The sequence below is a fragment of the Erythrolamprus reginae genome, chromosome Z, assembly GCF_031021105.1.
Source record: "Erythrolamprus reginae isolate rEryReg1 chromosome Z, rEryReg1.hap1, whole genome shotgun sequence".
NCBI classification, from domain to species: domain Eukaryota; kingdom Metazoa; phylum Chordata; class Lepidosauria; order Squamata; family Dipsadidae; genus Erythrolamprus; species Erythrolamprus reginae.
In genome coordinates this window covers 24,431,613-24,452,636 of record NC_091963.1, presented here as the reverse complement: position 1 = coordinate 24,452,636, position 21,024 = coordinate 24,431,613, and the positions used below count along the sequence as shown (strand labels likewise).

Here is a 21,024-nt window from a genome sequence, read left to right as displayed (position 1 = left end):
GCAACAGATTCAAGCTTAATATTAACCACTCCAAACCTGACTGTAAAAAATATGACTTTAGTAATCAGGTTGTCGAAGCGTGGAACTCATTACCGGACTCTGTAGTATCATCCCCGAACCCCCAACATTTTACCCTTAGACTATCCACGGTTGACCTCTCCAGATTCCTAAGAGGTCAGTAAGGGGCATACATAAGCACACTAGAGTGCCTTCCGTCCCCTGTCCTATAGTCTCTCCTATATCTTGTATTTCTTCTCTACTATATCCTCTATAACCTTCATTGTGTATTATTGTGTATTGGATAAAATAAATAAAATAAAATAAAATAAATAGATAGATAGATAGATAGATAGATAGATAGATAGATAGATAGATAGATAGATAGATAGATAGATAGATAGATAGATAGATAGATAGACAAACAAACAAATAAATAAAAATAGCCAGTTCCTTCTCCCAGCATGATCAAAGTATTTGGGCCCCCTAGTGGAGAGTGGCCATCCTGCAGGTAACTGTTGAACTAGACTCTGATAATTTATGGTAATTTATGATAATTTAGTTGGGTGGGGTGGAGAAATGGATAGATAGACAAAAAAAAAGTGCTATTATATTCAATCCTTTAAATATAATTTATATTTAAAGGATGCATATATATTGAACTCACTAAAATAGTTTTTTCAAAAATCAGTGTCAGTCAAGTTATACCTATCAAAGCTGACAAGACTTAACATCGGCAGGGGGGAAAAAGTACAGTGGCCTTCTTGAGAAGGTAGCATCATGCACTTCCCTCTCTGAAAAATGAGCTAGTCATGTGGAAAATGTGTTCCTTCTGTGCAGTAGTGAAGTATCTGAATGGGTGGATAAGTGGAAACATATTCAATGATGCTTTGTTTGCAGTTTCTGTTACTTGAGTGCACCTCAATATTTTTAATAGCCTTTTAGCTTAGTAAATATGATGCACTCAGGCTTGTAAAGGTTGTTTACTGCTTATCTAATAACTTCTAAATACAATAGTAGTAGTAGCTCCCCGAGTCTACGGAGAAGGGCGGCATACAAATCTAATAAATAAATGATAGATAGATAGATAGATAGATAGATAGATAGATAGATAGATAGATAGATAGATAGTGTTGTGATTCAGCCTGAGGCTCCTCAGGGACCGGCTGGAGCTCTGCCGGATCCATGCCCAGAGGAGGAGGACAGTGAACAGGAGGGGGAGGACCAGGCAGACGGGGGAGAGGAACGTCAGGAGGAGGAGGAGGGAGAGCAGCCTGAGACCCCCAGGGGGGGGCTCTCCCCAGCTAGTAGCCTGGATTCATTGGATGAAGATGCACAGGCTATAATAGACATGCGGCAGAGACGTGCAGCTCAAAGAAGGGGCCAATTAGAAAGATATTTCCATCCCTGAATTGGCAACAGCTGGGTTTGGGTGTGGTTCTCCTCAGCAGGGTTGAAAAGGCAGGCCCGCCCTTACAGTCTCGTGGAGAGTTATCAACTGGGAGTCCTGTGACCTTGCTTCGATTCTTGGCGTCTCTGATCTTGGCTTGTGGCCTAGAAGCCTGGAAGACTTGGGGGAGGCGTAGGTTTTATTATCTCCAGAGTTGTTTTTGCCAGCAAGAATCCTGTTTTATTGCCTGGCCTTTGTGAAACCTCTGTGAAACTGCATCGTGTTCCTGTCTGTAAGAACAGTTTTTGTTACCTGTGTTTGCTTTCCAGTATATAAACTGCCTTTGCTTTTTACCAGCGTGTCTGGCTACTCTTTTTGGTTGGTGTTGGTGTCTGGGGGGACCCAGACAGAACAGATAGATAGATAGATAGATAGATAGATAGATAGATAGATAGATAGATAGATAGATAGATAGATGATAGATAGATAGATAAATAAATAAATATCTGCTAAAAATGCATTGTTAAATGTCCTATCACTCTTTCTTTTTCTTTCCTGGACTCTTCCTTTCTCTTGTAGATACTATTTCCTTTGTTACAATTCCAGCGACGGTCTTCCTATAAATTCCGCTACTTGTACTGCCATCTTGGAAAAAGCCAAGTTGAATAAATGGATGGTTGGGAAAACAAAGGTACTATCTCCATGTTCTGCCACTGTCCACCTGTCATATTTTCTGCAATGCTCTTGCTGAAACAAGTAGGATAATCAAGACTGTAGCTCTATGGAGGCTCACTCACATGCCATCAATAGCTACATCCACCAGTTTTTTAAAAATTATCTTCCCTTTTTTAATGTTATTTAATATAATTTGATGAAAAGTTCTAGTGAACTATAGTTTGACATTGGCCTAATAGTTATGATTAACCAATATATTTGTGACTATGGATTCTGGCTCTTTCATAGATAATTAGAATACATTGCATGATGCACCATTAAGCATCATTTTAAAAGTAACATTATTTTGCCTACAATTAGATGCCAGATTCAGAATTGCCTCTATTTGACAAAGCATTTGACATTTTATCCACCATAAAATTGGAACTTCTGTTCCCTGGACATTTTTCATATCTAATCATCCTGACTTCCAACATTGCTAGGGAATTTTTTTAAAGGCAGATATTTGGTGGCTTCCTCTTAGCTAGAGAGCAATAATCATTGGAAATGAAATTAAGTTTGTCTCCTTTTTGCAATCTATTGTGATCCTCCTTTTTTTAACAACAGGTTTTTCTGAAGTACTACCACATAGAGCAACTAAATATAAAGCGAAAGGAGACAATTCACAGGATTGTTATGATTCAAATCTATGTGAGAAAATGGCTTCATTCAAACAGATTTAAAAGGTTGAAGGAGAAAAGGCAAGCAAGTGCAATTAAAATACAATCAGGTAACAAAAATATTTGTAGCATCACATGCACGTGTGTTTACATAGAATAAGATGCTCAGATGTAAAACAGAAGAAACACCCACTTTTACTGTTGCTTTAATTCTCACTATGCATAATTGTTCTATTTTGTACTTATAACTTGACTTTTATCTTGAAACTCAAGTTTGCATTCATGAAGATTTCCCTTCTTGACGGGCATTGCATACATGCATCACAAAGTGAACTCTGCCATTAATTATTTGTATTATGATGTCACATACAAGAGAGAGCTTGTATTGGGATGTCATAATGCAAATTTTGTTATTTTGATGACATTTTGACTTCTGTAGTTGTCCTTCCCTTTCTCTATAGAGTCTTGAATTGATGACTTGGAAAATATCTGAGGAAAATCAATTTGGAACCAAAGTAGGAGATTGCCAGGAAGTTGGTAGATCCTATTATCTCTGGAGAAGGGAATATGAGAAGATACTCCCAATCCCCTTAAAAATTTTCAAGTCACCAAAATAGTATACCAACAACAGCCAGTAATGTAGTCCCATGTTTCTCTCCTCTTTTTTTTTTTCTTTGTTCTCCTCTGACTATTCTCATCAGAATCCATTTCCAGCGTGACCATTTCCTCTTTAAAAGATTCCTTTCTTGTATTGATGGCTTTTCATTACAACTGACAGTCTTGTCTACTCATCTACTTCATTTCCCAGCAGAAAATTGTCTAATATTGTGAGCATTATCTCTACTGTAGAAGTTTTCTGACAGTGTTGTCAAATAAACAAATAAATACATAAAACCTGAAAGGTCCAAGGTGAGGAGGATTAATTAAGCTGGTTGTTGACTAAGCAACTATAAGGCTTTAGCTGAAAAGATGGAGCATCTTGTTTGAGATTTAAGCTTTTTCTAAATGGCAGTTTGATCCCTAAACCCATTTCCAATTTGATTTCTGAATTTTCCATTTTAGAGGAAAGTTGCGTTCTTGTTCCTAAATGAAAGCGTTAGGTTGAATCAACTTGTGTTTTCTCATCATGAGCCTGGATCTCTATGTACAATTTCAGTGTATTTGATGTCCTAAAACAGGAGTGGACATATGATTTTAGATATACTTAATGTCTGTAAGCACTATATTTTTTCTTGTTTTCCTTGTTTGTTTTATTGCCAGTTTTCTTGTTTTCTACCATTGGAGGTGACACAGTTTTATAATTCAAAGAGATAAATAAACATCTTGATGTTTATTTAAAAATAAAAATGTTTATAGTGGCTGCATTTGTATAGAATCATTTATTTTATTACATGGTCCAATCCCTATGTTGTGGCTAGCTCTGGCCCAGCTCCTGCCCCAAGGAATGTGCAGGTGGATGTGGGGGAAACATCCACATGCCACAGGCCTGTTTTGCTCCCGATGGAATCTGCCAATGAAGCCTCCTCTGACCAAGGAAGCGTGCGTGACAGGGAAGAGGGGAGTTTGGCAGACAGCCCAGGAGGAGATCAATCATCTGTATCATCCTTGGATTCTGAACAAGAATTAATGACACATCCACGCATGCGTAGAGTGATGCATAGGAGACAACAACCGAAGGATTATTACAAGAGAAAATGAGGCCACCTGTGGTTGGGTGGGGCTGCTGTAATTAGTGCTACAGATAAAAGTGCAACCTGGTGTTTTAGCCTCATGGCAGTTTATCTGATTCATTGTTTCGTCAAGATTTTGTGGGTTTGTGCTGTTCAAGATTGTGCGTGGACTCTCTGGGGTTTAGAATTGGGCTCAATTTTCCAGTTATTGGGTGAGCAATTGGATTTCATTTAACCTGTGCCTTATGTGTACCAGAAAATCCCTTTGACATTTAAAAAGGGACCTGTTTCTGTTTTTCTGTTTATAAAAACTTTTGGGTTTTCCTTTTATCGTGTGGTGTGTGTCTTCCTGGAATAATTACCCTGTAATTACGGGCGGTTGAAACACGCCGGCAGAACACCCTATAATCCTCATTGCCCTCTTTCAAACCTTGAAGATGCCACAACGGCAACAAAGTTTGTCGCAAAGAATAATCTTTCATCCACTCCTTTCCTCCTTGAAGATGTGAATAATTAAGTAAACCCTGAAGGAAAACACAACAGCTTCCTTTAGAGATTTTCACTTTCTGTCTTCAGCTTACAGGGGTTATATCACCCGCAAAGCATTTGCAGAGGCAAAGGGTGTGTACGGAACAGCTATGTGGATTATCAAGCTCCAGTCAGGTAAGACTTTACATTTATAGCATCAAGGTTTATACAGTCAGAATGCATAGCTACCAAACAGAATTAGAAGGAAAAATTGTTTCTGCTATTTCTGCTTAATGTATTTCAGCCTGAGCTAGTGACTACAAGTGGTAGAGACACAGGAGTGAAGCCAGATAACAGAGCTGGAAATCGGAATCTAGGAATTGAACTTTATTTTTTAAGCTGCAAGTCAAATAATAGCTCTTTATAGACTTTCCTGCTGAAGCAATAAGCAGCCTACATGAGCAGAATTATTGCAGTAACCCAGACAGCTTCTGTCACCATGATCCTATCAGCCAATGGCAGTAAGCACTAGAATATTGAATCAAAACTTGTAGTTACACCCTTATTTAGTGTCCCTCTCCATTCACTATATCTGGGGAGGAAGGACAGGTTGAGGAAGGGAAGTAGGCAAAGAGAGTTAATACATTGATTGTATAATACAGTTTTTCCAAACTGGTATTCTTCACCAGCTGAAAAGAACAATTCCTATCCTCTACAGCAGGGGTGGGCAATTAATTTTGCCATGGGGCCGCATGAGAAATTGGGATGGTTTTAGAGGGCCGGACTGATATAATTAACTCAGTTCTTCCCAATACTGTAAAGACCCAGACCCTGGCCTGACCTAAACAACCAGACCCACTCTACAGACCCCTAATTGCTTGCTTTACGGCAACACAGTGAACCACAGTCACTGTGCTGGTGTGTTTGCGTGGTTTCTGTGCTCGTCTGCTCTCGGTAGGAGGTTGGGGTCCACTCCAGTGTGAGGATGAAAGAGCTCACCGCGTCTACCGGGACTCCTCCGGTTCCTGCTTTCCTCATGATTCATCAGGAAAGCAGGAACCGGAGGAGTCCCAGCAGACGCAGTGAACTCTTTCATCCTTGCACTGGAGCGGACCCCGACCTCCGCGGACCTGTCACAGATGCGGACCGCGGGCTGCCCCTTGCCCAAGTCTGCTCTACAGCTATAGACCCAGCAGGCTAAGTTTGGGAGAAAGAGAGTTGATGAGAAGAACCCTCCAATCCAATCTGAAAAGTGCCAGATTAATGAAGAGTTAGTTTAACTATGCTGTCTTGCCACAATAAATCCCGTCAACTAAACAATGTCGGTTGGTGGGCCCCAGGGGGAGAGCCTTCTCTGTGGTGGCACCGACTCTCTGGAACCAACTCCCCCCGGAGATCAGAACTGCCCCTACTCTTCCTGCCTTCCGTAAACTCCTCAAAACCCACCTTTGCCGTCAGGCATGGGGAAACTAAACATCTTCCCCTGGGCACGTTGAATTTATATATGGTATGCTTGTGTGTGTGTATGTTAGTATAGGGGTTTTTCTTAAATTTATAATATTTTAATTAAATTGGATTATGTATTGGATTGTCTTTTCACTTGTTGTGAGCCGCCCCGAGTTTTCGGAGAGGGGCGGCATACAAATCCAAATAATAAATAAATAATAAATAAATAAATTAAGGGTTTATTCCTACTGTGACTTACATTAGTTACAAGAAGATTCTCGAACCAAAAGGGGGATAAAGAAATAAACAACGCTGCAATAATAATCCAATCTTACTTCAGAGGATACAGGGAGAGAACAAGTCTCAAAAAAAGAAGGTACTATTTTATTTTACTTATGATTACTCTGTTAAATACCAATTCTTCTGCAATAAAGCGTAATCTTCTGTTTCATCTCAAGCAATACCACGCCATGCAGTCTTTATCAAAGAGATATTTCCTCATATTAAGTTTTGTTTTCAAAAGATAATATAGGGAAAGGTATGGGGGTGGGGAAAACAAAACTTCAACCTGTATTCTTAACATTTTATTCATTAAATGAGATGTGAAATTTCCATTACCATTTGGAATGGAAGCAAATGCATTTTCGCTCTTGGATAAACTAGAGATGCTGAAAATATAGGATACTTTAAAAATACAAGAAAAAAAAATAATGAATAGCTTTTTTATCTGGTACCCAATGTGGAATGCAAATTACTAAAACATATGCATTAATGGCAAAATGCCTTTCAGTGCCAAATGAAGAGCCTCGGTGGTGCAGTGGTTAGAGTGCAGAACTGCAAGCTACTTCTGCTGATCACCATCTGCCAGCAGTTTGGCAGATCGAATCTCAGTAGGCTCAAGGTTGACTCAGCCTTCCATCCTTTCAAGTTCAGTAAAGTGAGGACCCAGATTTTTGGGGGCAATATGCTTACTGTCTATAAACCGCTTAGAAGGGACTATAAAGCACTGTGAAGCGGTATATAAATCTAAACGCTATTGCTATTGATACTGCACTGAGTCGCATCTCCCTTGCTGAGCTCTTCTTAATTTAAAATTTATCTTATTCTCCTCTTCCCGGCAACACAGATATTGGTGGCCTAGAATCACAAACTGCCACTCAAATGAAGCCTTTGTTCAATTGGGATGAAAAGCTGTACTAGAGTGGACTTGAATGGCCTCTCCAAGTCCATTTCTTCTTTCTCAGCAGAGAAAGATGTGGAAGGCCATTTTCACAGGATAGGAATTTGTTACTGGATGTTCTGACAGCGAGTGAAATGTGATAAAAGTAAAAGCACCACTTTGATTTCCATTATACTTTTAATGGCATAATATACAGAAAAGTGCTGTCTTCGGTAGCTATCTCCTAGTGACCATAAATCCTATCATTTAACATTACAGTATATACCTTTATTTTGCAAAACAAACTTGTGTGTTGCATGCAGAAAAAAAAACATTACTCCAAAGAAATGTTTTGCTTTCTTTTCATTTTGGAAGAAAAAAAGTATTGCATTGACAGTTTAGTGCGTAAACTAGGTCTGGCTGGTCTTGTAAGGTTACAGTAGCTGTCTCCAGTAATCTTTGCTAAATATATTACATCTGTTTCAGAGAATCACTTCTCAAGAATAAGCAAGCTGAAATGGCATCAAACCCAGGAAAAAAAGAACATCTTCCCAAAGAAGGCCAAAGCCAGCAAGCTTCTCAAGAAAGAAGTGATCCAAGAAGCTCTCATAAACCTACTGATGCTGAGGATAAAGCGAAGGCAGCACTAATCATTCAGAGCATTTATCGAGGGTACCGAGTAAGAGATCAGCTCAAAAAAAAAAAGAAGTTACCTGTTGAAAATCAATCTAACTTGGCTGTTTTCTCCAAGCAGGTAAGCGTTTTAGAATAGCCTTTCTCCAAATTAGATTAGATTAGAACTCTTTATTGTCCAAGCGTAGTTGAATACATAAGGAATTTGTCTTTGGTGCATATGATCTCACTGTAGATTTTATTATTTATTTATTATTTGTCTTTATATGCCACGCCACTCCTGGAGGACAGGTAGATAAAAAGAAAAGATACATTTGCCAAGACGAGTGAAAGGCTACCAAAATTTTTATTACCACACTGTAGGCATAGCTTATGCAGGACACCCTGAATTTTCTTTCAACATCTTTCAGTGCAAATTGGGTGCTCCGGGGTGGAGCTCCATTTTCGCTACCCCACTGGGTCCCCACTCCATCCGGGCAGTAGTCCACCCCTGGTCAAGATCCATGAGGTACAACACTTATTGATTGTCATAGGGTACAAATATGCAATCAAATCAATCAAATTATAACTTTTAAAAAACCAACTATGATCTCAAAGCTGCCGACATCCAACTCTTGAATGGCATCTTCTGTTCACAGGTTGTATAACTGCAGAAGACAATTATGATACTTTTTTGCTTGAAGTCAATCAAGCAAATTCATTAATCTACATGTACCTAACCTAACCCCTAAAGCCAGGGATGGGCTCCTACGGGAATGGTCAGGAACGCAGTTCCGGTAGCAAAATTTGGAGCTCCACCCCAGAGCACCCAATTTGCACTGAAAGATGTTGAAACAAAATGCATAAGCCACGCCCACAGGGTGGTAGTAAAAATGTTGGTAACCCATCACTGCCTAAAGCCCTCCCCCCCAAAAGTACCCATAACAATAAGAAAGTTACAATCCAAGAAAAAAAATATTTGTTTATATTTATACCTTTACCTGCTATCTTGTACATGTTTGACAAAATAAATAAATAAAATAAATAAAAATATGGGTTGGCCCATAGCACCTGTTATATCTTCTGGGGATGATCATAATTACAATCCAAAGTATATGAAAGACCCAAGATGTGGAGAGACTGATTAAGCACTTAGAAAAGACATGTTCTCTCTCTCTCTCTCTCTCTCTCTCTCTCTCTCTCTCTCTCTCTCTCTCTTCCCATCCCACTCTCTCTTTCTTTCTATCCCTCTCTCCCTCCCTCCCTATCTCTCTTTCTCTCACTTTTTCTCTCTCTCATATAAAGCAGTTAATTCAGTCTGCATTAAAACAGACTGAAATCAAATACTGAAAAAAAATACCATTGAAATCAAATACTAAAAAAAATACCATTGAAATCAAATACTGAAAAAAAATACCATTGAAATCAAATAGTGGAAAAAATGATCAAGCTTTTAATTCGAATAATCTGACATTGGACCAGATTATTTGGAGGACTGCCTTCTGCCACATGATTCCCAGTGACGGGTTAGGTCTCACAGAGTCATCCTTCTTCAGGTTCCATCAACCAGATGGAACTAGGGGAAGAGTCTTCTCTGTGGCAGCTCCAGCCCTCTGGAATATGCTCCCCCCAGGGATTTGTACTGCCCCCACCCTCTTTGCCTTCCTTAAGAGTCTAAAGACTCATTTGTGTCACCAAGCTTGGGGCCATTAGACTCTAGACCCCTGGCCCACGAGTGTAGGTATGTCTGCTTCTGAATGGAAATGAGTGATTTTTAAATGCTCTTAGGGTTTTTAATTTAATTAGCTAAATTAGTTGAATTTTAGATATTTGTACTACATATTATGTCTGGAGATGTTGTAAGCAGAATGCAGCTGCGAGAGCAGTCATGGGCTTACCTAGGTATGCCCATGTTTCACCAACACTCCGCAGTCTGCATTGGTTGCCGATCAACTTCCGGTCACAATTCAAAGTGTTGGTTATGACCTTTAATGCCCTTCATGGCATCGGACCAGAATATCTCCGAGACCGCCTCCTGCCGCACGAATCCCAGCGACCGATTAGGTCCCACAGAGTGGGCCTTCTCCGGGTCCCGTCAACTAAACAATGTCGGTTGGCGGGCCCCAGGGGAAGAGCCTTCTCTGTGGCGGCCCCGACCCTCTGGAACCAACTCCCCCCGGAGATTAGAACTGCCCCTACTCTCCTTGCCTTTTGTAAGCTCCTTAAGACCCACCTTTGTCGTCAGGCATGGGGGAACTGAGACATCTCCCCCGGGCATATACAATTTATGAATGGTATGTTTGTATGTATGTGTGTTTAGAAAATGGGGTCTTTTAAATATTTTTAAATAGTAATTTAGATTTGTTGTAAATTGTTTTCACTTTGTTGTGAGCCGCCCTGAGTCTGCGGAGAGGGGCGGCATACAAATCTAAAAAATAAATAAATAAATAAATAAATAAATAAATAAATAAATAAATAAATAAATAAATAAATAAATAAATAAAGCCGCCCCAAGTCTTCAGAGAGGGGTGGCATATAAATCCAATTAATAAATAATAAATAAATAGTTTAATATAAGAAATTCTCCATAATAGAAGAGGCTGAATTCTTTGTAATAAAAAGTAATAGTTTCTCAGGATGACTTTCACTCTTTGATTTGCTTTTGGGTGTATCTTTGGTTAGAGTTAGGGTTAGGGTTGTGTATACTAAATACAAAAAATACTGTATATGTTTATGTGTGTTTCTCATCTAGATATCAAAGTTATCAGAGAACTATATGTCACTGGAGAAGAAACTGAATGACATTTTATCTCATCAGCTGAATTCCATGAAACTGCCCACAAATTACCATCCTGGCAGTCACCTTTCTTCATATGTGTACCAGTCTGGTAACAACCAATCTAATTATTAAACAGATTAGTTTAATGAAAACATATGCAGTAACAATTGTTATCCTCATGAAACTATTATTTACTCATGAAACTGTAATCTTTCAAGAGACCAAGGGAGGATCATTAATTTATATAGATAGTCCTTGACTTACAACCACAATTGAACCCCAAATTTCCATTTCTAGGCAAGAGAGTTGTTAAGTTAATTTTTCCTCATGTTGTGAGCTTAAGTCAGGGGTAAGCAAAGTTGGCTCTTCTATGACAGGTGGACTTCAACTCCCAGAATTCCTCAGCTAGAAAGATCGGCTCAGGAATTCTGGGAATTGAAGTCCACATGTCATAGAAGAACCAACTTTTCCTACCCTTGCCTTAAGTGAACCACTACAAAATGGCTGTTAAGTGAATGTGGCTTCCCTATTAACTTTGCTGGTCAAAAGGTCACAAAAGGTGAACCCATGATCCTGGGACATTGCAACTTTATATTATCAGTTGCCAAGGGTTCAAAACCATGGGGTTTGCTGTGACGATAAGTGTGAAAATCAGTCATTTTTTTCAGTGCCACTATAACTATATCTCCAGGACCGCCTTCTGCCGCACGAATCCCAGCAACCAGTTAGGTCCCACAGAGTAGGCCTTCTCCGGGTTCCGTCGACTAAACAATGTCATTTGGCGGTACCCAGGGGAAGAGCCTTCTCTGTGGCGGCCCCGACCCTCTGGAACGAACTCTCCCCAGATATCAAAATTGCCCCCACCCTCCTCGCCTTTTGTAAGCTTCTTAAAACCCACCTCTGTCATCAGGCTTGGGGGAATTGAGATATTCCCTTCCCCCTAGGCCTATACAATTTATGCATGGTATGTTTGTGTGTATGTTCAGGTTTTTTAAATAAGGGTCTTTTAATTATTCTAAATATTAGATTTGTTATATGTTGTTTCATTATTGTTGTTAGCCGCCTCGAGTCTGCGGAGAGGGGCGGCATACAAATCTAATAAATAAAATAAATAAATAAACAAATAAATAAACTTCAAATAATCACTAAACAAATGATAATAAGTCAAAATTACTTGCATTGATATCATTCTGAATGGTAAAATTCACTAGCTATAAGAATCCAAGGGCAACTAAGCTAACCACTTTTTTTTTTAATATATTTTTATTGATTTTGTAAATATGGTTACATAAAACAAACATAAAACAGTGCATGTGCCCCTCACCTGACCGACAAAAAACCCCATCACCACCACCACCAATTGCAGGGGGTTCAAATATTTACTAGTTTATATATATATGTTTCCTTGGCTCTACTTTGCATTTGTTATTACTGAAAGAGTGATTGGAGTTTATTTTTCACATTTGCATCACAGATTCTACTCAGCATATAACCTTTCACCTTATTCCATCGTGCCATCAGCTTCTCCAGTTTATTTTCATCAAAATTGTTTAATCTTATTTCCATGATTTCAAAATGTATGTGATCCACCATGTACCAGTACCAGTTCTGTAGTGTCCATTTTATAGACTCTTTCCAACCCAATACCACTACCGCTTGAGCACTTTCCAGTGCTGCAGTTTTTATTTCTTTAAAATCTCTTAATTCTTTTGTTTAATTAAAATCGCTATTTCTTTTGTAATTGTCCAATTAATATTTAACATTTTATTTATTTCATTCTGCACTTCCTTCCAAAATTTCTGAATTTCTACACACTCCCAGAACATATGCATGAAAATTCCTTTCTTTTGGCAACCATGCCAACAATTACCTTTCTCTTTCCCCTGGAAGTGTGCAAGTTGTGCTGGTGTATAATACCACTTTGAGATCCATCTGAGATTCATCTAACTACAGATTTCAATTTGCCCCAGGATGGATATTCACTACATGATAGATGTTTTCAAAGTCAATAACATGATTAGCCAAAATTAACTATAATATATTATCAGAAAGTAAACTTCAGCTGAAGTTTAGTACTTTAAAACACACATGTAACTATTATACTGTAACAAGTGTCAGTGATCCCAGAAGTGTTTTGATTGAACTCCTGGGAAATTTGCTTTCCATAGAATAAATGTACTAGTGAACAATTAGTTTTTTCAACAAGCATCTATGCCCTTCTGAAATGCTCTTTTTTAAAAATCATAGTTTTAAACCTTATTTTATATTACCTTTTAATTTTCTTTGGGTTTGTAAAGGACTCAATCATGTCTGAAAAAACAGTGTGATTGAAGATCTGATCAAAATGGGGGGGGGGATTATTTTTTTAAAAACTTCTAGAAAGAGTTGTCTTTATCTATTGTCACTAAAATGTCACTGTCTTAGCCGTGTTTCTTTTCTTAAGCTATAACCCTTCAAAAATCATTTATATTTCCAAAGGAGATTTGGCTTAATAGTTTTATAAAATATTAGACACTTTTATTGGAGCAGTGGATTAATCTGGTCATTTCTCGCGCTGGCATTTGATTTTATCTGTTTTGAAAATGTAGCAAAGAAAATTAATAGTATAATTCTGCATACTATTTGTCTTACTGTATCTGTCATCCTAAGATATATTGAAGGGTTTGGATTCTCCATATTGCTAGCTCCTTTACTGTGAAGTTAATTTTATTGTAATTAATAAAATGTGCAACTTTTATTGTGAAAGGTTGAGGCCTTACGCAGTGATGATCTCTATGTAAAATGTCTTCTAGATTGAATTCTGTTTCTGAGATAAATGCAGGTTTGAGGTTAGAGAGGATTTAATACCCAATGCTTAATTGTTCTCAGTGATTAGAAGACCATTCCCCTACCTCTTCTGTTGGCTTTAGTAGTAATTAATGTAGTACACCTATTCCAAAGACTAATCTCTGCACTGGTATTTTGATTTGGCTTCCTTTCATGTATCCTATATGGCCTGCCCTTGAAAGAAATTCAAGTGCAGTGTTATCTATTTATTTTTTTAATTTTATTCATTTTATTCATTTGCCCAATTCACAAATACATAGGAAGAAAAATAGGCATGTAGTAATATATATAAGGGTAAAAGTGAACTTAGAGGAGAGGATATATGAAAGAAAGAAAATATATATGATAAGTCAGAGAAAGGAAAGACAATTGGACAGGGGACGAAAGGCACACCAGTACACTTATGTACGCCCCTTACTGGCCTCTTAGGAACCTGGAGAGGTCAATCATGGAGAGTCTAAGGGAGAAATGTTGAGAGTTAGGGGTTGACACAATTGAGTCCGGTAATGAGTTCCACGCTTTGATAATTCGATTGTTGAAATCATATTTTTTACAGTCAAGTTTGGAGCGGTTCGTATTAAGTTTGAATCTGTTGTGTGCTCTTGTGTTGTTGCAATTGAAGCTGAAGTACTCATTGACTGGTAGGACGTTGCAGCATATGATCTTGTGGGCAATACTCAAATCGTGTTTTAGGCGCCGTAGTTCTAGGCTTTCTAGGCCCAGGATTGTTAGTCTATTTTCGTAGGATATTCTGTTTCGAGTGGAGGAGTGAAGGGCTCTTCTGATGAAATATCTTTGGACATTTTCAAGGGTGTTGATGTCTGAGATGTGGTATGGGTTCCAGACAGATGAGCAGTAGTCTAGGATGGGTCTGGCAAAAGTTTTGTAGGCTCTTGTGAGTAGTGTGAGATTGCCTGAGCGGAAGCTGCGTAGGATCAGGTTAACAACTCTAGAAGCTTTTTTGGCGATATTGTTGAAGTGGGCTTTAGCACTTAGGTCATTCGATATTAGTATTCCAAGGTCTTTTACTGAGTGTGGGTTGGCAGTGAGAGATTGTTTATTCAGTTCCTATGTGCGGTTTGGATTCTTTTTGCCTATGTGGAGGATAGAGCATTTGTTGGTTGATATTTGAAGTTGCCAGGTGTTAGACCAGTCTGAGACAAAGTCCAGGTCTTTTTGGAGAGTGAGTGTGTTGTCAGTGGTGTTGAAAAGTTTCACATCATCGGCAAAAAGAACACAGTTGCTTTTGATATGGTCACAGAGGTCATTGATGTAGAGAATGAAGAGAGTAGGACCTACTATGCTTCCCTGGGGAACGCCACTTATGACAGGGACGGGGGTGGAGATGGCGCTACCAATTTTGACAATTTGTTGCCTGTTTGAGAGGAATGCAGTAATCCAGTTGTGGAGGAGTACTGAGATGCCATAGGATTTGAGTTTTAGGAGTAGTTTGTCGTGGACCACTGAGTCGAAGGCTTTGCAAAAGTCTATATAAATTGCATCAATGGATTTTCCTTGGTCTAGGAGGGTAGTCCAAATGTTTTTGCAGTGAAGTAGTTGTAGGTTGCATGATAATTTCTTTCTGAATCCAAATTGTTTGTTTGAGAGTAGGTTATTAGATTCTAAGTAGAGGGTGATTGATCGATTTATAATTGATTCCATGATTTAACAAGTGACGCAACAGAGAGATATCTAGCCACTTATGACTATTGGGTAATCTTTTTCTTCCTTTTTATTTTTCTCCACATTGCAAAACATACATTACAACACATATACCTTCAATACCAATCCATATATTTATATCATTTCTTGTATTAAAGTCATAAAGTAGCCTAAATCACATTTCAAATTCCTAGTAGTTCAGTCTGTCCAAGAATTTAATTCAAGTAGCTAAATGTAATTATATTAAGCGACCGACTAGACAACTCATTTTTTTTCTTTCTTATAATTATGATCTTAAATCTTTATTTAAGAGCATATGCTATTTTACCAGCAGCTGTTTTGAGCATATGCTATTCTAGCAGTTGTTACTATGTGTACAATTAAATATATTTCTTCTTTGTTAAATGTCTCTGGCAATATGGCCAATAAAAATATCTCCAGTTTGAGAGGTATGACCAGGTGCCATGGCAGGATGGTGTTCTCCATGTTCTGCGGGAATCCTGAATTCCCGCTGTGTTGGGGGGGTAGAGTTTGGTTCTTATGGAACAGGACCCAGAACTTCCCTGGAGGGGCAGGGAAAAAGAGGGACACCATTGTTTGGGGTTGGCATACTCCCCAGGGATCCGAACTAGAGCCCTCGACCAGTGGTGGCAAAAATTAGCTTGGGACAAAACTGCTCCAGTCGTTCTAGCTGTGGTGGCTGCGCAACTGAAAGATCAATTGTTTACTGAGGTGGTCATCATCTGGAGAGGAAAAATAAAGCATTTTGCAGGAGGGACAAGGAGGAGAAATTATTGAGATGGGTGAGTCTGCTGGCTGAAAGAAGAGCATTTAATACAACTTAAAAGCTTTAAGGGGAGAAACAGAAGGCCTGGAATTGAAGTAGCAGCTAAAATAGCACAGGAGACTATAAAGTTAAAACTTTTAAAAACTGTAATTTAAGCCCAAAATCTGTGTATCAGGAATCTCCTGCCATAGTAGTTGCAAGTTCTTTCTGCTCTTCAGTTGTTTTGTCTCATATTTCAGCATGACAAAATATACTGCTCAAAAAAAATAAAGGGAACACTTAAACAACACAATAAAACTCCAAGTAAATCAAAGTTCTGTGAAATCAAACTGTCCACTTAGGATGCAACACTGATTGATGATCAATTTCATTTTGTTGTCAGCACATTCAAGTTTGTACAGAACAAAGTATTCAATAAGAATACTTCATTCATTCAGATCTAGGATGTGTTATTTATTTTTGGAACAGAGTAGTTTGTTCTGGTTGTTTGTTCTGATTACTTCTCAAATTAAGCTTGAGAAAATCCAGTCTTGAATATAAAATACAATCTGGATTATAGGATCATTGTTATTTGATTTGTATATTGCGCTGCAATATGCAAAACAGGAAAAAAATATTTAGTATATTTTCCCCAGGCATAATTTTAAAAGTATTCCTGAGATTTTGAACAAAACCTTTGAGCCAATCGATCTGTAGCTGGGGGATAAGATGTTGATGCAGTATAGCTGAAATTGTTCATTCACTAATTAGTCTGAAACACTAGCTCACACAGTATTTTCAGCAATGGTGGCACAGTGGTTACTTCAGGCTAACTTATTATTCATTCCAGGAGTTTGATTCTGACTAGCTCAAAGTTGACTCAAGGTTCAATTTTACCATCCTTCCAACGTTGGTAAAATTAGGTCAGCTTGTGAGGAAAGATTGCTCACTCTGCAAACCACTTAGAGATGGCTGTAAATCACTATGAAGTGGTATATAAGTCTAACTGTTATTGATATTGTGTGCCTATGTGTGCTTATTGGTGAACTCAATGGAAATACCTCTGTCTACTTCAAATGCATACTTGCCAAAAGTTAAAAAAAATAAAATCTATACCTAAAAACAGTCCTGCAATATCAGTAGGGGCATTTTTTTCATGACAAGGAAGCTATGGCTGAAGTGACACGTTTTTAAAGTACTTTTGGGACGTTTTTAAAATATATATATATATATATTTATTAATTTTTTCCATTTTTGTTTAAACAGTACATAATCATATTTACAGATGAATCTACATCATATATACATTCCTATCGACATATTAGATACGAACTGCAAACTTAAAAGCAGGGAAGAATTAATAATACAAAACATAAATATAGATTGGTGGACATATTTACAAATTAAATCTAGATATAAAAAGGATATGGAACAATCAGCTATAGAAAGAACTACCCAACCACTAGACAAACTATTGACAGGCCCGGAAGAAAAAGCAATATCTAAAATATATAAATATCTGATGGAATATGAAAGACCAGAGGAGATAGTCAAAGGTACAATGATTGCCTGGGTGAAAAACGTTGGCCATAATATATATATAGAGGAATGGGAACAGATTTGGAAGATAAATATTAAATTAACAAAGTCCACAATATACAAAGAAAACCAATATAAAATGCTATACCGTTGGCATCTTCCACCCAAAAGGCTAGCTAAAATGCACAAAAATTATAGTCCAATGTGTTGGAAATGTAAAAACACTCAAGGCACCTTCTTTCATCTATGGTGGTTATGTCCAGAGACAAGAAAATATTGGGGAAAAATAAATAATTGTTTGTGTCAAATAACAAATACAAAAATAGAATAGAGATAGTCAAAGGTACAATGATTGCCTGGGCGGAAAATGTTGGCCATATATATAGAGAGAGGAATGGGAACAGATTTGGAAGAGAAATATTAAATTAACAAAATCCACAACATACTTTTGGGACATTTTAGTCACCTGAGTATCTCACTGTAGATAGTCTCAACTTATGATCTTAAAGACCATTTGAAGTCAGAGAACAAGCTACATGGCCCATGTTTGAAATTTCAACTGGTGCTGCATCATCATCACATGATTGCATTTCAGTTGCACTTCTTGTGGTCATGCGAGCACAATGTTTTCTGTCATTTTTCAGGGAAAAAAACATGTGCTCGATTCACTTAACAGCTGTGGTGATCAACCATCAAATATACTCATAAATTTGAGACAGGTCAGATGGTGAGCCACAATAGTTTATGACCAAAATTCCATGCTCAATTTTGGCCATGGATTGAGGACTGTCCATACACACTGTTCACTTTGGTATGCATATACGTATATATATTCTGCTCAAAAAAAAAATAAAGGGAACACTCAAATAACACATCCTAGATCCGAATGAATGAAATATTCTCATTAAATACTTTGTTCTGTACAAAGTTGAATGTGCACAACAGCATGTGAAATTGATTGTCAATCAGTGTTGCTTCCTAAGTGGACGGTTTGATTTACTCGGAGTTATATTGTGTTGTATAAGTGTTCCCTTTTTTTTTTTTTTTTGAGCAGTGTATTTCCTGGCCAGCAAATAAAATTGAGTTATGGCCAACTTGTAGCTCCTTCAGAGAGTAATCTTTCAGCTTGGATGTTACAATGACTCTTAATCTCAAACTCAAAAGGTATAAGTTGTCATGTCACTGATAAAACTCCATAAATACCTCCATTCTTGGTTGCTATATAGTCTAGGGAACAATCCTCTGTGTTACCTTCACTGGTCAACTAAGCTGTAAGAGAAAGTATTTCAAAGGAATCTCCATCATATGTGCATTCCTCAGTTTGTTTACTCCTTATGGGTAAACAAGATAATCCATCAGCATTTGCATGATTGTGTGTCATTTTAAATTTCTATTGTGCATTTATGTCCACCAAGCAACAAAGTTGAATGTTTTATCCGGGCAGCTGCTGTAAGCAGAATTCTTTGTGGTGAATTTAAGACTGACAATAGTAGCTGATGAGAGCAGTGAAACTAAATTATCTTCTTTGAAATACTGGCTGAAATGTTAAGCCATGCTCAGTACTTCCCTGTCTATATTTACATAATTTTTCTCTGCAGCTGTGAGTCAGCATGATGCAAAGCCTATCAGGCATTCACTGCTGTCTCCCATGATGTGTGACATAACCATATCAATGCCAAATGATGTGGGAATCTCTAGGCTATTTTGATTCTAAGTCCTGGTTGTAATGTACAATGGTTGTGATGCTGTGTCTGATATCATCACTTTCTTAATCCAGTAAAAGCTTATTTGCACTTCTTTGCCCTCTTCCATGCCCTTTCTATTTACTGTTCAAGGGATAGAACACCTGGACAACATTTGGTAGGAAACTGTTAGAATAATTAACAAATCCTAAAAATAATTTTAGATGCAACACAGCTGCTTTGCATTTTTTATTGATGTTATCCTTGTACATCAAAGGTAAAAGAATTTTGAATATGAAGATAACATCAAATATATGCTTAGTGAATTCACAATTGATAGCAAAAAAATGAACTTTATAGATAACTTTGTTTTCTTAGCTTTGAGAATAGATAAAAATTGTCAATGTGGTGAAGAAATAAAGAGATTAATCTTGGGGAGAAAGGCAATGACAAGCGTAGACAAACTCAAGAAAGTTACATATACATATATCTATGACAATAGATTAGAATTGTTAAGAGTCATTTTTTCAGAGATAATATATGGCTATAAAAACTGGACATTGAGAAAAAAATGATAAGGTTGATAAGAACAGGAAGAGAATAGATAAGTTATAGATGATGAAGGGAAATAGAATGAGATTGCAAGCATGTGTTCATCCTATAACCAAGGGCTGGGTTGACTCACTAGCAACTAACAAACTATATAATATGTGTTTATGGGAAAAGATCACCCAAGCCCATCCTTGAAGTTCTAGGGAGGTTGCTCTTGGCTGAACCATGGAGTAATAGTGCAGTAGATTAAATCTCAGTGAAGAAGAAAGGGAAATGACAAATTTAGTATCCCATGATTTCCACCCCCCCCTTCATTAAATAAAATTGTACCTGTTCCCATTCTCTCTCCATGTTCCTAAATGCTTCTGGGGGGAAATCAAAATGTTGGTTATTATTTTAACTTTGGTCTACTTTGTCTAAACTCTTTTAATGGAGGGAGGGAGGGCGGGAGGGTGGGTGGGAGGGAGGGAGGGATGAAGGGAGGGAGGAAGGAAGGAAGGAAGGAAGGGAGGAAGGAAGGAAACCAATAGCACTAAAGACATCCAAATGTCAGTGTTGACATATGGATGTCTTTAGTGCCATTGGTTTCCAAATGCCAAGATGGTCATGGTCACGTAGTCAAAGCTAAGTATCTTTATAACCTAAATGAGAGCACAATCTTCCAGGGAAAGTGTATTATAAATGTACTATGCTTGTATTACTATTTAGTCAAAATAACTAATATAAACATATCAATTATTGAAGTTGTGAATAATAACAAATCTATTCTAAACTCATCTGATCCTGGAAGTTTGGTTGTTTGAGCCTCGGTGGTGCAGTGGTTAGAGTGCAGTACTGCAAGTTACTTCTGCTGGTCACCGGCAGCCAGCAGTTTGGCAGATCTCTCTCTCCCTCTCCTATTCTCTGCTATTCAATGCTATTAACTCAATCTGTATAGTCTGGAGGACAGAAGGAAGGAAAAGGGGGGACATGATCGAAACATTTAAATATGTTAAAGGGTTAAATAAGGTCCAGGAGGGAAGTGTTTTTAATAGGAAAATGAACACAAGAACAAGGGGACACAATCTGAAGTTAGTTGGGGGAAAGATCAAAAGCAACATGAGAAAATATTATTTTACTGAAAGAGTAGTAGATCCTTGGAA

General features: G+C 37.9%; 1 protein-coding gene across 1 annotated transcript in view; it reads left to right on the top strand.

Moving 5' to 3' along the window:
- MYO3A (myosin IIIA) overlaps nucleotides 1-21,024 on the top strand; it is a 153,437-nt gene that overhangs the window by 109,083 nt on the left and 23,330 nt on the right. Inside the window, 6 exon segments of the mRNA XM_070728212.1 lie at nucleotides 1,967-2,078; nucleotides 2,669-2,831; nucleotides 4,968-5,054; nucleotides 6,570-6,681; nucleotides 7,951-8,218; nucleotides 10,829-10,964. Coding sequence (XP_070584313.1) covers nucleotides 1,967-2,078; nucleotides 2,669-2,831; nucleotides 4,968-5,054; nucleotides 6,570-6,681; nucleotides 7,951-8,218; nucleotides 10,829-10,964 — 878 coding nt within the window.